Genomic DNA, 16775 nt, shown 5'->3' with positions numbered 1-16775 from the left:
ATGCCTACATTCCCCTCCCCTCCAAGTTTACCCCCGGGGGTACGGAGAGAGCGTCTTTAGAAGAGGCGACAGATAAAGGCAAAGGTGGAGGAGGGCGGGGAAGGAAGAGGGGGGGCAGCAGTGCTGACACCTGCATTCTGTCCTGATGAAGGGGGCAGAGGAGCGCCACCGCCGAGCCTCCGAGATGAAGACGTCTCAAGGACAAGGAATCATGGGAGGGAGGATGGAGCACGGAGGGGGGAGGTCGGAGGGCATCCGCTCCTCAGGATGACCACACACAATTGGCCTGTCTGTCTGATTACCACACACTGAGCAAGGTGAGGTGGAAAAAGTAGCCTACTCAGATCTTGTACTGAAGTAAGAGTAGAGTGTAGAAATACTATTATTATTAATAAAAGCCCTGCATTCAAAATGTTACTCAAGAAAAAGTAGAAAAGTATGAGCATCTAAATATAGTGAAAGTAGCGACAGTAAAAGTAGTCATTGTGCAGATTGGTCCATTTCTGAATAATATATAGGATATGTTTTATAGTTATTGATCATTACAGTGTTATCAAAGCTGGTCAAGGTGCAGCTAGTTTGAATGACTTTGTATACTGCAGGATAGCTTGTGAATTTACTCCAGGTGGAACTAAAGTCTGATTTAAGAGTTGATTATATTTCACATCATTAATCCAAATCTGTAAAGTAACTAAATGTAATGGAGTAAAAGTACACCATTTACATCTGAATTGTAGTTGCGTAGATGTCATCATTTTAGTTTTGTGTGGGTATAGTTTCCTGTTTTATTTTGAAATGTATTCTCTCCTTGTGTCTTGACCTGTCTGCCTTCCTCTGTTGTCCCTCCTGTCTGATTGCCTTATTGGTTTCACCTGCTACCCCTGTCTCTCAGCCCCCCTCCCCAGGTGTGTCTTGTCTTGTGATTACCCTTCTGTGTATTTAGTCTGGGGCTGCAGTCGAATTGTCAGTTTAGCTTCGGAACCTTCCTAAGGGAGTGAAATGAGCCGGAAGTACCTCAGTGGCAGTCATGATAAGAGCCGTTAGAATTCTCTTGATGATAGGAAAGGAGGTTTGAAACTTCCTTTATAACCTCCTTTAGCTTAGGAACCACTGGACCTTCCTTTACGAAAGCAAATGAGAAAATGATGCCCCACAATGCCTTGACACAATCACACAACATTCAGCCGTTCACGGACACAACCGATGACCGAGAAATGCGTATCATGAAAGTTATGTTACGGTGCTTACTAAGCATTTTACAAGTTATGTGGTAACTTGCCAAAGTGCTTTGTTTCGAACGTTCATGACTTTAATAATCAAAAGGAGAAATATGAATGTTACTTTTTACTGAAATGATCACATAAAGTCAACATTTCATAGTGTTTACTGAGCTCTGTCAGCTGTGTGGGGTTTCTTAAACTTTTAAAATATGTTTTAATGGTGATCTATACAGTGATAGATGTTAAGAACAAACACGTTTTTAAGAAATACATTTGTATTTATTTTAAGATCTTTTCATACAATCATACGTATTGGGATTCATCTGGATTAATACGTGTGGACCGGAGGCTGACGAGCATAAGTTTCACTTTCCTTTTTTATTTCAATTCCAACCTTGGTCATGAAGAATATGTTTCTCTGTTGTCCACGTTCATGAATCATAAAACAACAGCATCAGAGCACGGTGCAAAGTATCTAGATGAGTTTACAGTAGTCCGCCGTTCTTATTATACATCCATGTAGTCCGCATCATAAACACGTTGGATAGTGTCAGTGCAGTCGGATTCTCAAAGCACCGCAGTCTCGTTTCCTAAATCCTTTTGAATTCTCCTATCCACTATTCCTTAACCCCGTGACGTTTCACACAGAGGTCAAGCAATAGACGATAGGAATAGACGGTAGGAGCTGATTTTTCGGACTATTCGACTGCAGCCTTGCTTTCCCGTAGGTTCATCCCAATGTCCCTCCTCGACTCCTCTCTCCTCTCTGCTCGGTGACTTGACTCGGAAATCGATTGAGACACGCCATTTTGAAAGACGTCCCAATCGCTTAAATGCACAGGGAGGAGTCGAGGAGGGAGGAGGCTTCCAGAGGAGACGAGAGAGAGAATACTTGAGTGTAGACTACGCGGAAGTGTTTTCAATCCTCGCGTATCAAAGCTCCGCCCCCAGCTGCACAGCCTCTAAAGGAAGACCAGTCATTAAATGTTTAAAGTGCTTCAATAAGAGTAAAATATATAAATCTCTTAAACTAATGAGGAGATCCTACTCTATAAAAGCATTAAAGTGTGTGAAATATACTTGATTTACAGACGTCTCTTTCCCCATGTTAGTCAAAGGGAAAACGTTTTTCTGGGCCGGGTGACGTCACGGACTGATACGGAAATTGTAGTACCGCCGTTTGGACACAACAAATATTTTCTCAGAGTCCGGAGCACTTCCTGGGGGCTTGTTTCAGGCCCCAGCCTCCATGCTTCCAGTCCCCGCCTCCATGCTTCCAGGCCCAGCCTCCATGCTTCCAGGCCGGTTATGGCTAGAAGGGATCCGTCTTGTGTAAAACTCTCGTGAGAGTTTGTAAGTCACATGGCTGAATGTTTAGGCACAAAAGTGGTTAAGTATAGGGCAATCCAATAGGGTAAGGTTTAAATGTTATATCGATGCGTATAATCTAGGTTTTAGGTGTAGGCACAAGAGTCAGAGTGGTTAGGTTTAGATGTTATATTGATGCATATATAGGATTTAGGGTTAGGCACCAGCAGGGACGCCGCCAGGGACTTTGGGCCCCATGAAAAGATATCAAATTGGGCCCCACCACCAGGCCCAGGCCACGCCAACCAAGCACAATGCTGTAACCACACCTCCAGAACCCAACTGACTCATTTATGCTTTAAATAACTATATGTACAGGCTTGCATCTATCTTGTAGTCCAATACTAACTGCACAATATTTGCTGACACTGAGCGGTGAACATATAACACTGTGCAGACGTGCACATTCTACTGCAGTAGAATTCACTATTTGATATAATACTAACATTCCTGACAATAGACCTCAATAGTCATCTTTTATGGTGTACATGCCTTTTTCATAACATTTTTGAATGGAACATTTAAAAATCAAAATAAATATAACTTAAATATACATGACCTCTTAAATGAAAATAAAGTGAACATTTACACGAATATTATAATTTTATAAAATGCTATAACAAAAAAAAAAAAAAAGCAGCAGATTTTTTTATTAAATATACATGATACTACAAAATAAGCGGGTATTAAAGTGTAAAAAATGGAAATGAAAAGGCCTGATGGTGGTGCTAAATCAGAGCCTATCACCTGTTCTCAGTCTTTTTCTCATCATGCATCTTCTGTTTAGTGAACCAATATTCTTACCATAGTCTTGCCCTTTAACAGTTATTACGAGCCCTGGCTCAGCCTTACTCACCAAGAGCCCAGCGCCTAGCCACCTTACCAAGCGGCAAACTCTGGGGAACAGCCGGGACGCCAATACGGAAGTGCAACACACTGCAGTTCATACATGGGCCGCTAGGGACTGACTGCAGAAAGGAGCAATTTCCATAGACCCCCATGTTAAAATGCCCAACTTTACAGCAGAAAATAAAAAATAGGGAATATTGTTACAAATAACAGAAAATTAAAATGTCGTGCTGTGCGCTTGAATGTACTAACAGAACTTTGAAGAAGTCTAAAATGATATTATACATGTTAATCCCGTTCGCAGGGGTTTGTGTGCTTGGTAGCTTAGCTTGTTACTTATTAGCCAGCTAAGGACGTATCCCTTTATACATACATATACATTTTAGTTTATGATTCAGCCTTGGGTAAGACTTTTATAGTCTATGGCTATGACGCCCATAATGCTAAACGGGAGCAAATGTTAATAGGGGACCCAATTATCCCAGTCGTGGCCGCCGGAGCTAACGGAGCCGCAGGGGGCTAGCTCCAGCCGGCGTCCCGGAGCTAGCCCACTGCGGCTCCGTTAGGTCCGGGCGATGGAGTCCGGCGTAATAACTGGAGATCAAGGAATGCAGCGAAACGCAGACTTGGTTCGCCTGCTGTAGTATTAGCTCAATAAATTATGTTGAACAAGGCTTATTAAGCTGAACATCGCCACAATTGTTCTGCTATGTATCGGTACTTATTTTTCTTAACGTGTGAATGACAAGCATTAAGAATAACAAAATATAGCTAATTCTCTTGCAGATTGTCTCATTTGATTATGAATGTAACGTTTTATATAGGGGAACTACACTGTTAGCAGTAACTTGGTATGCATGTATTTCATGTTAGCTTAGCTTCTTAGCCTGAGCTAGCTCTGTTTAATTCCAGTTCGGAGGCAGCAGGTCCCGCCTCGGCTCCGCCTCTTTGCCCTTATTTGGAGCAGGCGGGATAAGACTCTGACGTCGCTGTCAAGCGTTAGTGGCCGACTCCGCCTACTAAGGGCTTCTCGGCAACTCTGCAGAATCATATGGGTGACGTCACGGACCCTACTACCATTTATATATACAGTCTATGCTCCTTACAGGCAAAGTCACTGATCAAGTCCTTGAAGTCCAGCTTTCTAGCCAACTGGCTTTCAATGGACAGCATGGTAAGACTGCAAAGCCTTATGGGGGGACAGGGCTGCGGAGCCTAAAGATGGATCTGTTGGTCCTGGCACCAGGGGAGGGACAACTGATTTAGTATGAATAGCTGCTAAAAATGTACCTGCATTTATTAAATGTCAACTAAAAGAGTGAAATGAAAATCCTCTGAATTTTCTGTGAATATATTAACAGTATGGTGGGGTAGGTAATTTTGGCGAAACCAGTTCGAGTGCGCTATAATTTGAAAATACACAACCGGGAAAAATCTGCCACTTCCTTACAGAGCCCCACCTCCAACACATACGAAAGCGCACATGACCAATGAGGGCACAAGATAAGTTTGTGCAAAGATGGAAGGCTGACAGGCAGGTAGGCCATCCAGTTATTTTAGCCGGGCCGGCTAAAGTGATTGGTCGTGCTTTTTACAGTACTAGGCTTCCACAGATGACATTTTTGTATGTATTTTTTGTCAAAGCACTCAAGATATTCATTGCAATCGGGATGTTAAGAGCAATCCATGCAATATAACAAAAAGTGTATCTCGAGCCCACCTTTAATGTCAGCAAAACATTACAATTATTATTTACAATGGACTACGCTTAGCTAACAGACCACTCATGGACCACAACACCCACCTTTTTCTTTTGAAAAACTTGATGACATACTGTCGCCCTTTAGTCCCTCTCTCTTTTCTTTCTCTCCTGTCTTTTCTTTCTTGAAAGCCTGACTTTGTTAGTCGTTGAGACATCGTACACACGCAAGTACTAGCATCCCTCCTCACATGCTCTCACTAGTCTTTCTGCTAGAAAGGGCCGGTCAGGTGCTGCACAGCGTTTGGAGGCAGGACCAAACCATTACATGTAAATAGAGGGGGGTGTTCGATGCTTTGGATAATTAACTTTTGGAAGAAAATAAGTTAAATGAATCATAAGTTTAGTGAGTACATTATCAATATGACGTTATATTAGTGTTAATTATTGATAATTGATGAAAGGTTACTTAAATTTCTTTTCGTAATGTTGTAAAAACAAAAATTGGGGCCCCTGTCAGTCACGGGCCCTTAGAATCATCCTAACTTTTCACCCCCTTACGGCGCCCCTGGGCACCAAAGTCAGGGTGGATAGACCTTATTCCCTTTGGCGCACATGAAGAAACGGGGGCAGCACTTCGTCACAAGTACAGAGCGAATGTACTCGCTGACCAAAGGGACTAGAACGCAACCACAAACTTAATAAAGTCAGGCAACACTAACCAGGCTTCGTGTGATTCTGTTTATTTGTACCTTACTTTGACCATCCGTTTGCTGTTATTACATGTTACTTTTTAGATGCTTTTATCCAAAGCGACTTCCATACTCAATACTGTGGCCAATGCCCACAAGAGTAATTTGGGGTGAAGTGTCTTGCCCAGGGACACAACGACATGCTGGGGCTTGAACCTGTGCCCCCCCTGATCCGAACACCAAGGCACTACTCCACTACGCCACACGCATCCCGTTATTGATCATTGTGGAGAGCATGTAGACATTTTGTTTTATATTATAGAAGCTATCGGATGGAATTAATACATGGGCTACACAGGTTGTCGTGTCCGACTATCACAAGTAGAATCATAATGAAAAATACGCCAGTAAAATGTGCCTGTAGAAAACGGCTTATGCCACAATAGGATAGCAGCAAGTAGTCAAGATGGTCGGTTTAGCTTTGGTTGCTATGCTAACATCACCCATTTTATACCAGAGAAACTTTCATAACAATGTTGTGATGCCAAACAGCGGGCAGCACTGCAGCGGTCGGTAAATGCCGCTGAAACACATTAATAAACAATGAACCACGGCACTCAGGAGAAAAGTATAAGGGTAGAGAAGTAGTTATTTAATTTAATCTTGCTTTGTATGATTAAAAGCAACACGATCATCGACCCAACGCCGTTGGGGAGAAGATTAACGACGTAAACGGTGACCTCATGACGCAGCCGCGGCAGCACCAGTCGGACTCTGGGCGATGTGAACAACGGGGGCTGAAAATAAAAACCGGTTCCTAACCAGAAAAGCTCTAGCACGGAGCTAGAACGGGAGCCGCGTTGGTGTGAAAGGGGCATAACAACGAATAAAAGGAGAAACAGTTTGTTTAAAACCAGTCAGGATTGTACCATTAAGAACATACAGAATGAATGTTGAGAATGAGTGTTGCTTCAGGCAGACTAAGTGAAAGTATGTTGAGGTTGAATGTCTCCTCTGCAGACAAGCTCAGTTGGTATCCCTCAGCAAGATCTTTAGTGGAAAAGCTCTCAAAAGAACTGTTTTTTGCTCAAGGCAGGCTGAAGGTCTCCTCTCTAGACAGTCTTGGTGGGGTCCAGTATGTTGAAGGTCTCCTCTGCAGACAAACTCCGTTGGTATCTCTCAGCAAGCTAGTCTTTAGTGGAATAGCTCTCAAAATAACTGTTTTTTGCTCTAGGCAGGCTAAGCAGGTTGAATGTTCCTCTCCAGGCAGGTTCAGTTGGGTTAGGGCAGTGGTTGCCAACCTTTTTCAGTCAGGCAATTGGAAATATTTCCACCCCCCCCCAATCCGGTTCCCACCGAGATTGGTAGAATTCATTGTATAGTGGTACAAACATTACATTTTCTCTGCTAATAATAACAAGACAAAAAGGTCCAACTATAATTTTATATTTGATTATGGATTAAACATGAACAAAAGTGCTTGTATTGGCAGATGATCCTGTGCCACTGTGAAATAATGAGGCCTAATTGAAACAATTACAAATACTGCTTATCGATCCGGTATTTTAACATTATTTGTATAGGTTATTTTTGTTATTTTTTAGGGGAAAAGCTAAACAAATTAGAAATAGAATTCACATTGATTCATTTTATGTATAGTGTGGATTATGGGCTGCTAGCACACATGACATACTTGCTATGGTAGCAAGTAGATTTACTCAAGTACTGTACTTATATTAAGGTACGTAAGTATTGCTTCTTTGTAATTCTGCTCCTCTACAGTTCAGAGGTAAATGGTGTACTTTTACTCCACTACATGTATTTAATACCTTTAGTTACTTTAAAGATTTTAATTAATGATGTGAAACATAATCAACTCTTAAATCAAACAGCTGTGTGATTATTTAAAAAACTATGATTTATTTGAAGATGTTCAGTCTGGCTTTAGAACACATCATAGCACAGAGACAGCTCTGGTTAAAGTCACAAATGACATTCTAATAGCCTCAGACAAGGGACTTGTCTCTATTCTTGTTTTGCTCGATCTCAGTGCTGCATGAACAAGCTCACATCTTACTATGTTGGTCTGAAGAGCTGAAGCATTCATACACAATGGATACAAAGTGTGTTGTTTCATTCTATATCCTGTGAGAACATGATATACATTTAGCATTAAAAACTCAACATACTATTCCTAGCCTGAGGAAGATATGAATAATCAACAGATTTGAATGGAATCTAACATTTTCATGTAGAATAAAGACAAAAGTTGAGTGATTATACAAATTACATTTATTGAAATTTGAACCAGAAGATGAAGTCTCAAAGATTTTTTTAAATAAAAGGACATAAAACAAAAAGGTGGATAATAATACAATCTATTAAATGTATATGTAAAGACATTTTGTCAAATGAAATGACACTCAGCAGGTGATAACAGTAACACCAGCGTGGATGAAGCTGGTGCAGTTCTTTCTAAAACTAATCCCATAACAGGTCACATTCCGACCATTATTTAAAACAATACTGTAGGTGCTTTCCCACCTTCTACAGTTTGATTTGTATAGAGGGAGCTCTGTGATCTTATTTTAAGACTATTTCTGCGCTCATAAAGAATGATAAGAATAAGAATAATGCGTATTGAACTGGTTTCATTAATTAGTGAGTTTATTTAACACTAGAACCACCAATCGGGTCAATCTGTGTGATGTGTGTTGTGTGTGTGCAATGTAACTTTTTTTCAATAAAATATTAAAGTCTCCCAGTCCGTGACTTTTCCTGAAAGTGTGTTATGTAGCACCCTATGTTGTTAAAAATTGCATTCTAATAGCGGGATTTGACGGGTTTAGGTAGGCCTATACAAAAACCTCTGGCGGTTCTAGTGTTAAGGTAATTAGGTACAGTAGAAGCCCTTTTTTATCAGTAAAAGTTGAATATATAAATATTATTATGAATATGAATAAATACTAGGCTATTTATTATTATAAACGTTAGTTCTTAACATCTATCACTGTGTATATCACCATTCTTTAATTAAATGCTTGATAAGTGCATGCAGATAAGTACAGTAAAACCAGACACTACATTATTTTGTATTTTTATTGAACAATGACAATTTCACTTTCCACTATGTCCACCTTTATTTTGCACAACCAATGGCAGAACTTTATTGAGGCCTGTAATCAGTCGACTACAGGTGTCTTGGGTCAGTCTTGTCTTCCCAAAATCCTCTATCGCTTGCATCAGCTCCTGCTTCGAGCCTGGTTTAGCCTCCTTCCGAATATAGTCTTTCATCAAGTGCCAGACCAACTCGATGGGATTCAAATCCGGAGATTCGGGTGGAGCTTTAACCCAGTTTATTCCCTCCGCCGCAATTCCAGCTGCAGCCGCGCTGTGTTTCGGGTCATTGTCTTGGAAGAAGCGGTGATCTGACCCAAAATGTTCCCTGATGTATGGACCTGCAGCTTCCTTGATGATACTGTTTTCAAAGTAGATTCTGTCCATGATTCCTTCAAAGATAACCAAAGGGCCTGGACCGTGGCGCGAAATCAATCCCCAGACATGCAACTTTATTGGATGTTTCGGTTGAGGCTTTGCAACAGAATGGTCCTTCTTGTTGGAACTGAACCTTGCAAAGTGTTCCAGAGCTATTGTGGATTCATCCGTAAAAAGCATATCATGCCACGTTTCCCCAGACTCGATCCACTGGAGGGCTTGTCTCAGCCTTGCTTCTTTGTTGTGATCTCTGATCATTGGAGTTAAACGGGTCCTGCCATATTTCCAGCCAAGTTTTCTCCTGGCCTTGCGTATGCTGCTCAGTCCTAGCGAAACCCCAAACTCCGCCTGAATTTTCCGCTTTACACCCTGAGCCGTGAGCTCGTCGTCAGCCTTTGACGCATTCTCGATCGCAGTCACGATATTGCTGTGAAAGAAAAAGACAAAAGCCATCGGGGAAATGCAGAACTGTCACATACAGTATCAGCTGTTTACGATACGTGCTATACTATTAAATAAGGTAGGCTACTTACTGTTGGAGTTTTCTTGGACCTGAGCGGCGGGGTGGTTTCTCCTGAAAGTGGTTTCGCAGAGTGCTTTGTGAAACTTCTATGCCGAGGCTTGCAAAAAGTTCTTGGATTTCTCTTGTTGATTTTCCATTTGCCCGCATGACACGAACCTCCTGGGACCTCTCTCGGTTGATGCGCGTCATCCTTGCTGTAATAGTAATACGTAATAAGCCGGTTACGCAAATTAGTAGCCGACAAAAGTAGGTGCGGCTGTATACAGCTATCCTATTGGTGCGTCTATAGATGCACCAATAGCAATCCAGGTGCACGAACACCATGTACGATTCACAGATAAATAGAGTGCATAACTTGCTTTTGGCACAACGTCTTTTTTGTGAATCAAGGAAGAACGCACAACCTCTTTTTTTGAAGAATGGATTCCAGCAATTTTTACCAGACCCGGAGAAAACGTCTTGCACAGGTGAGCTGACAGATTGTAAATAGGCCTAACCTATACTCTGCCCTTTAGACCTACTGTATGTGTGATTATTTGTTAATTTCACTTGTGCTTATTTCTAATTGTGTTATATTCTTTATTCCTAATTCCTATAGTCCGGCCCGCAGGTGGCTGCAAAAAAAGTGAAGCCGTCTCCTGCGCCAAAAAAAACAAGCAAAGTCAAACTTGTTAAAAAAGAAAGCGGTACTTACTATTGGCCCTCATTGTCAATCATTAATACTTACACCATCTCTCTGCTATACAATATATTGTTTATTTCCATGTGACCACTGGTATTCATATTTTTTTTCTGTTTCCTATCAGGCCATCACACTTGCTCTGCTCCCGGCGTCTGCTTCGTGCACGGCTAGATTGGGTGACGCAGAAATTCGTGCACTTAAAATCCGGTTGACCGCGACGGAGGCACAAGTGTCCGACCTGACTCAAGAGCGGGATGCCATGAGGATTATGCAGCAGACTGCAGAGTCGGAGCGGGCTGCCATTACGTTGGCACAGAAGACTGCAGAGTCGGAGCGGGCTGCCATTACGTTGGCACAGAAGACTGCAGAGTCGGAGCGGGCTGCCATGAGGTTGGAACTGCAGCAGCTGAACACGAGCGCCTACCAACCCAGGCGACTGTTTGGGTTCGATGTGGAAGACGTAGACCCACAGCCTATGCAGCCAGATGTGCCAATTCCGGCCGATCCCATACGGACAGTGCCAGCGGCCAATCCAGCGGTCACTCCGGGGTCCGCAGCAACACCACGTCCGTCGGCCACACTTGGTGGGCCCACACCTGATGCGCGCCCACCTGATGCGCCCACCATCACCAGGGCAGTTTCGTCGGATCGCGAGGACATGTTCTTCGAGGACTGCTTCCAAAAGGGACAGCGTCTCCCTGAGAAATTTGCGGGGTATATGTTCATGGCCATATTGCCATTTGAAACATATGAGAACATGGTCAGAATAACTAACTGGAGCGGGAGCAAAGGGAAAATGCCCCTTCCCCTCAATGTAAGGCAGACACTTGAGTCCAGTGTCTCCCGTCGGTTCCCAGGACCAGTGGCATAAAATTAGGAACCGGTTAAACGAGAGACTGAGGAGCCCACGGAAAACGGATCCAGAAACACCTCGCCCTGGTTTCCGCCGCAGATAGGCATAGATAGGCCGCAGATAGCCTCTCTATATGCTTGTATATATTATAAGATTCAGATTTTTTTTATATTTTGTTTTGTAAATGTATGATCCTATCTGTGACATATCTTAATAATATTACACTCGTAAAAATAAATGGTAAACATATACAATGTTTTCCTCTTTTTATTTCTTCTGTACTGTATGGTGAATTGCCCTAATGTGGGACATTTTTTGCATTTCAGACTTCTGGAATATAGGCTATTGCGATATGAAGCCAATACAATAAATCAAAATCCAGTACCATTCTGAAATCCCCAGTATGTGTCCTAATCAGGGTTGGGTTGTAACGGAATACATAAATCAGAATACTAAAATCAAGTAGGCTAACTGTATTCAGCTCGCGTTACATTTGAAAAACGAGTAATCTGATTACAGTTACTTTCGTAAACCTGAAGTGAATACATTTTGGATTACTTATTGGAATTATTGGTGGAAAGATTTCCTCACAACATTTAATATTCATTACTAAAGGAACAGCACAAAACCTAATAATTGTAACCCTGAATTATATAACATTTTATACCTAAAACATAAAAGCCACAATAAATAAATCACAATTATTCTAGTTATTTTTACCTCCCGTATTGCTTTCAACCCACCAGCTTTTATGGTGTTGTTACGTCACTAACTGTAAACTTGTCACATACAGTCTATGGTCACTCAGAGTAACCTCCAGTTAATTTAGCTGCTGGAGAAGAAAGATCAGGGGGGGATGGGGGGAGAGAGCTGTGGTTGATGGGCCAGTTATGTCTTGCCTTTACTGAAAGGAGGGGAGGCAACTATTTTAAATAGCTATAGGCCAATCTCTAAATTGTCAGTTCTGGCTAAAGTGCTCGAACGAGTGAGTGAGCAAGTAAAGGAGTTTTTATGTAAAAATGATATCCTGTCTAAACATCAGTCAGGCTTCAGAAAGAAACATAGCACCATCACTGCGACAATGAAAGTGGTGAATGACATTACGAGTATTTTAGATAATAAGCAGAGTTGTGCAGCTCTATTTATTGACCTTTCCAAAGCGTTTGATACCGTCGATCATCGCATCTTAAAGCAGAGGCTACTCAGTATTGGCATATCCAGCCATGCAGTGGGGTGGTTTGTGAATTGCCTCTCTGAAAGGTCCCAATGTGTTCACTTTGATGGGCTGTCTTCTGAGTGGTTAAGCATTTCTAATGGTGTACCACAAGGTTCTGTTTTAGATCCACTTTTATTCTCCATATATATCAACAGCTTAGGTGAAAATGTGGATGTATTGTGCAGGTACCTTCATTAAGGAGGCGGTTGTTAAATTACAGGCTGTTTTTAACACTGTTCAGACTCAGCTCTCTGAACTAAAGCTTCTTTTAAATGTTGATAAAACCAAGGTAATGCTCTTTTCTAAAGCTAAAAAGACACCAGAGCCTGTTTTAGATATTGTAACTACGAAAGGAATAAAACTTGAAGTGGTTACCTGTTACAAATACCTTGGTATCTGGCTTGATGACTGTCTCTCTTTTAAACTGCATGTCAATAACCTGCTAAAAATACTGAGGGTTAGGCTAGGTTTCTTCTACAGGAACAAGTCCTGTTTCTTACTTGAGGCCAGGAAAAGGCTATATAGTCTCTGTGACCTTTTGACCTGTGCTGGACTATGGTGATCTGTTTTATATGAATGCACCGGCCAATTACCTGATCAAGTTAGATGCCGCCTATCACAGTGCACTGAGATTTGTGACAAACTGTAAAGCATTAACCCATCACTGTACCCTGTATGCAAGGGCAGGTTTGCTTTCATTAACTGTACGGCGGCTCAATCACTGGTATCTTTTTATTTACAAAGCAATGTTAGGGAAACTTCCATCCTACATCTGCTCCCTAATCTCACGGCGTATTGTAAATAGCTACTGTTTGAGATTGAATACTGTGGTTGTATTAAATGTGCCAACTGCTAGGACTGTCTGAGGGAATACAGCTTTTAGATGCGCAGCTCCGCTAACTTGGAACAGTCTGCAAAAGGAATGGAAGTTGAGCAGTTTGGTTCCATTACATGTTTTTAAAGCAAGGATAGAATCGGAAACTGTTGGTATCTGTAAATGCTACTAGCTATACAAACTGTAGTCAATGTAAATATGCCATATGATGTCCTCTTTGTTTTTCTGTCATGTTTGTATTCATGTTGGAACCTAATTGCAGCAGGTCACCATTGAAAAAGAGGTCAATGATCTCAATGGGTTTTCACCTGAATAAATAAAGGTTTTGAATTGAATTGTGTAAATACACAGCTGAGAGCTGCCGTTTCATTCAGACTGTTTAAAAAATGGTAACAACGGACTATTTTTCTTAGCGGATGCATGTCAATTTAAATCAATACATACAACTATTTTCTAAATCCATAAAAGCATTTCAATTAATACTGGGAGTCTTGTCGTTACTTTGTTGAGAATGTGGCCATGTAATAAGCGGGATAATTTGCAGCGACTTGTTCCTTATGGGGGAAATAGCACCCGTCATCCAGATGAGGATCCCTCCGCCACGCTTTGGGATCCTGATCTGCCGACGAGGCTCCATTAAAATATAAATATTTTTAGTGAATTACTGAGTTTAGGCACGTTAATAACGTTCTAATGAAGTTGAATACAGTATATTCATATGTGCCAGTGATTTCATGTCAATTCGGCGAACATAAACATTTAAATGATCGTGGTGAAGATGGTGATTGAATTAGGATTACAAATCGAGAGCCGGGCTGCATTTCCTCCCGTTCGTTTTTTTCGAATAACAAAATGATTTTGTTAAATAACAACATGGTGATGTTTTGTAAATGATTACATGTCTCTTATTTAGCACAGTAGTATGATATCCGTGACATATGGATCTTAACAAAGTTCCGCTGTACATCCAGCATACTGTATCTCACTTTATTTCACATGAGCTCCAGTGTGGAACCCCACTGCACCCCCTGGTGGATCAATGATCCATTGCAGCTGGCTTCATTATAATTACATTTATCTATCACGGGGGCGGTCTCAAGTCAAGCTGGAGGTTTTCCCTTGAGCGAGGGCAGATCACGTACCAATCACGGCCCTCGCGTTTCAATCTGTCTGAAATGAATCGCTACATCTTTAGTCATCAGTTTTTGAATCAATATGTAATCTTTTACAGCTTGTTTATTAAATATTTATTATAAATGACATATTTCTCAGTTTTTTAAAATATGACTATTTTCTTATTCTCTAGATGGAACCACGCTTTTGAAAACGGGACGGTATTCTCAACTTGACAGACGCTTTGGAAGCAACAAAGGTCAAGAAGTTCTACGCACAAACTGGCTCCAGTGTGAAGGAAGGGCACCGCCAAAAAGAAGACCAGCTTTCCACCCCAAGGTGATGACTGAGACCACCATCCAGCTCCCAGAAGTGAATGTTGCAACTGTCACACAATGGTGAGTAAATAGGCATACTACATATACTGCAAAACTTGTAATACTTACCCAATAAAATGATTTACCGTTCAAAATAATCCCAACTCTTTTTCATTACAAATATTCAATTTTGTTCATTAATATTGATTGTTTCATGTTTCCGCAGGTTCAGCAGGCGTTGCAGGTCTCAGGAACAGCAGATCCAGAAGCAGGGTATCCCCGCTCCTGACGCTCCCATGGCAGGACCTGAGAAGCTTATTGTGGCAATGCAGAAAGGGACATCTCTGTTTCCTTGCAGTTTGGCTGAGCCTCACACCTTTGTTCTGTCACCAAACACTGCTGGTGAGGCAAAGCTCCAGAAGAGACCCCAACCAGTGGCCATCTCCCAGGTCCCACCACCACCTCCATACTATGCTCTTCCCTTCATTGCACCGACTCCACCCTTCTCAACACCATACATGGTACCATCTGTGCAGCTTCCTCAAGTGCCTGGACCCTCACAGGTTGTGCCTGGAAGCTCTCAGATGATGCTTCTCAACATGCCATTGCCATCAGCTATTCAGGCGCTAACATCCGGTCAGAGTAACGTGCCGTACACCACACAGCAGTACAGGGAAAGACAAGAGAAGAGGGAGCAATCTGGATCAGGCAAAAGAAAATATGTCAAAAAGACAGACGCCATCATTTGCAAAAAGTGCAACAAAGACAGGAAGCCACCAGCCCACTTACAGTACTTTGGCAATTGGTACTGTAAAGAATCAGAGACCCAGTCCTATGAGGACTGGAGGGCTGTGCTGGAGCAAAGAGGGTATGGGGAAAAAAGAGAGGGGATGCACCTTAAATGACCAAATGTTGTGAGCCGGTGCAACTTGTTCACTTTGTGATACTTTGCACTGTTTTTATTGTATAGTTTTATTTTACACTTTACTAAACATATTGGAAGAATTGTTGTTGTTATTATTACTGTTGTTTTAAATATATAAATACATATAAAACAAGTATGGATGTTTCTGTTTTGAATATTTCATCATCATATTTCACTTTCATTATTGTTATATTTACTTAATACTTTGTTCTTAAGTTTTAATACATTTATTAAAAGTTGTAATTATAATAATAAATGCACAACATAACAATAATGCTCATACATATTTGTCATATTACTTATATTCTAAGTACTATTCTATATGAAGTACATCTATAGAAGTACTGTACAATGATGTACTTCCTTGCATGCTCCTTAATACTTCACTACATTTCAGAGGCAAAGATCTGACTCTGAACCTCATTGATTTGATAACATGAGTTACTTTGAAGATTTAGATTCTGTTACAAAGTACAATCATATAAACAGACAATGAATCACGAATGATTATGGTGATGATCCATTGATTTTATACACAACCCAAAAGTGTGGTAAAATAATAAATAAGCTCCACCTTTACATTTATGCATGTTCTGACATAAAGGGATTGAGCGGGATTCGAAACCGGCTTGCAGGGTGTTTGGGGATTTTATATCCAGTTTACCCGTTCGGGGGCGGGAGATTCATGTGATTGGTTGTTGGTCGCGTTGCTCGCAAAAAATCCCCAAGCTTCAGAAACGCCCACCGCCAAGCGTCAACGCACGTCGCTGTGTGGACGGGCCGTTTAAGCGATTGGGACATCCTTCAACATGGCGTGTCCCAATCGATTTCTGGGTCAAGTCACAGAGGAGAGAGGAGTCGAGGAGGGACATTGGGATGAACCTACAGTCTTGCCTTCCCTTGTGTTTTTTTTGGTTTGTTCCTGGCTGTTGCCCACTTGGTCATTCCTCGTGTTCTCTGGTTTGTGGATGTTTAGTTTTTCTTAGTC

At 41.5% G+C, this 16775-nt stretch overlaps 1 protein-coding gene across 3 annotated transcripts in view; it reads left to right on the top strand.

The window, feature by feature from the left end:
* The window catches only part of LOC307033787 (uncharacterized protein), a 51650-nt gene extending 35840 nt beyond the window's left edge, over positions 1-15810 (top strand). Inside the window, exons 1-3 of one of the 3 annotated variants that reach the window (XM_079672398.1) lie at positions 212-317; positions 14739-14943; positions 15089-15810. In XM_079672398.1, coding sequence (XP_079528524.1) covers positions 14888-14943; positions 15089-15767 — 735 coding nt within the window. In that variant the 5' untranslated portion in view covers positions 212-317; positions 14739-14887 and the 3' untranslated portion in view covers positions 15768-15810. Of the gene's footprint in view, positions 1-211; positions 318-988; positions 1070-14738; positions 14944-15088 lie in introns of those variants that run through there. The other 2 variants (XM_079672399.1, XM_079672400.1) reach the window with 2 other exon arrangements.
* Positions 15811-16775: the final 965 nt, after the last annotated feature.

Source organism: Notothenia rossii, assembly GCF_949606895.1.
Source record: "Notothenia rossii genome assembly, chromosome: 3".
NCBI classification, from domain to species: Eukaryota; Metazoa; Chordata; class Actinopteri; order Perciformes; family Nototheniidae; genus Notothenia; species Notothenia rossii.
Note: the sequence above shows the minus strand (reverse complement) of the source record. Positions and strands in the feature narration are given on the sequence as shown.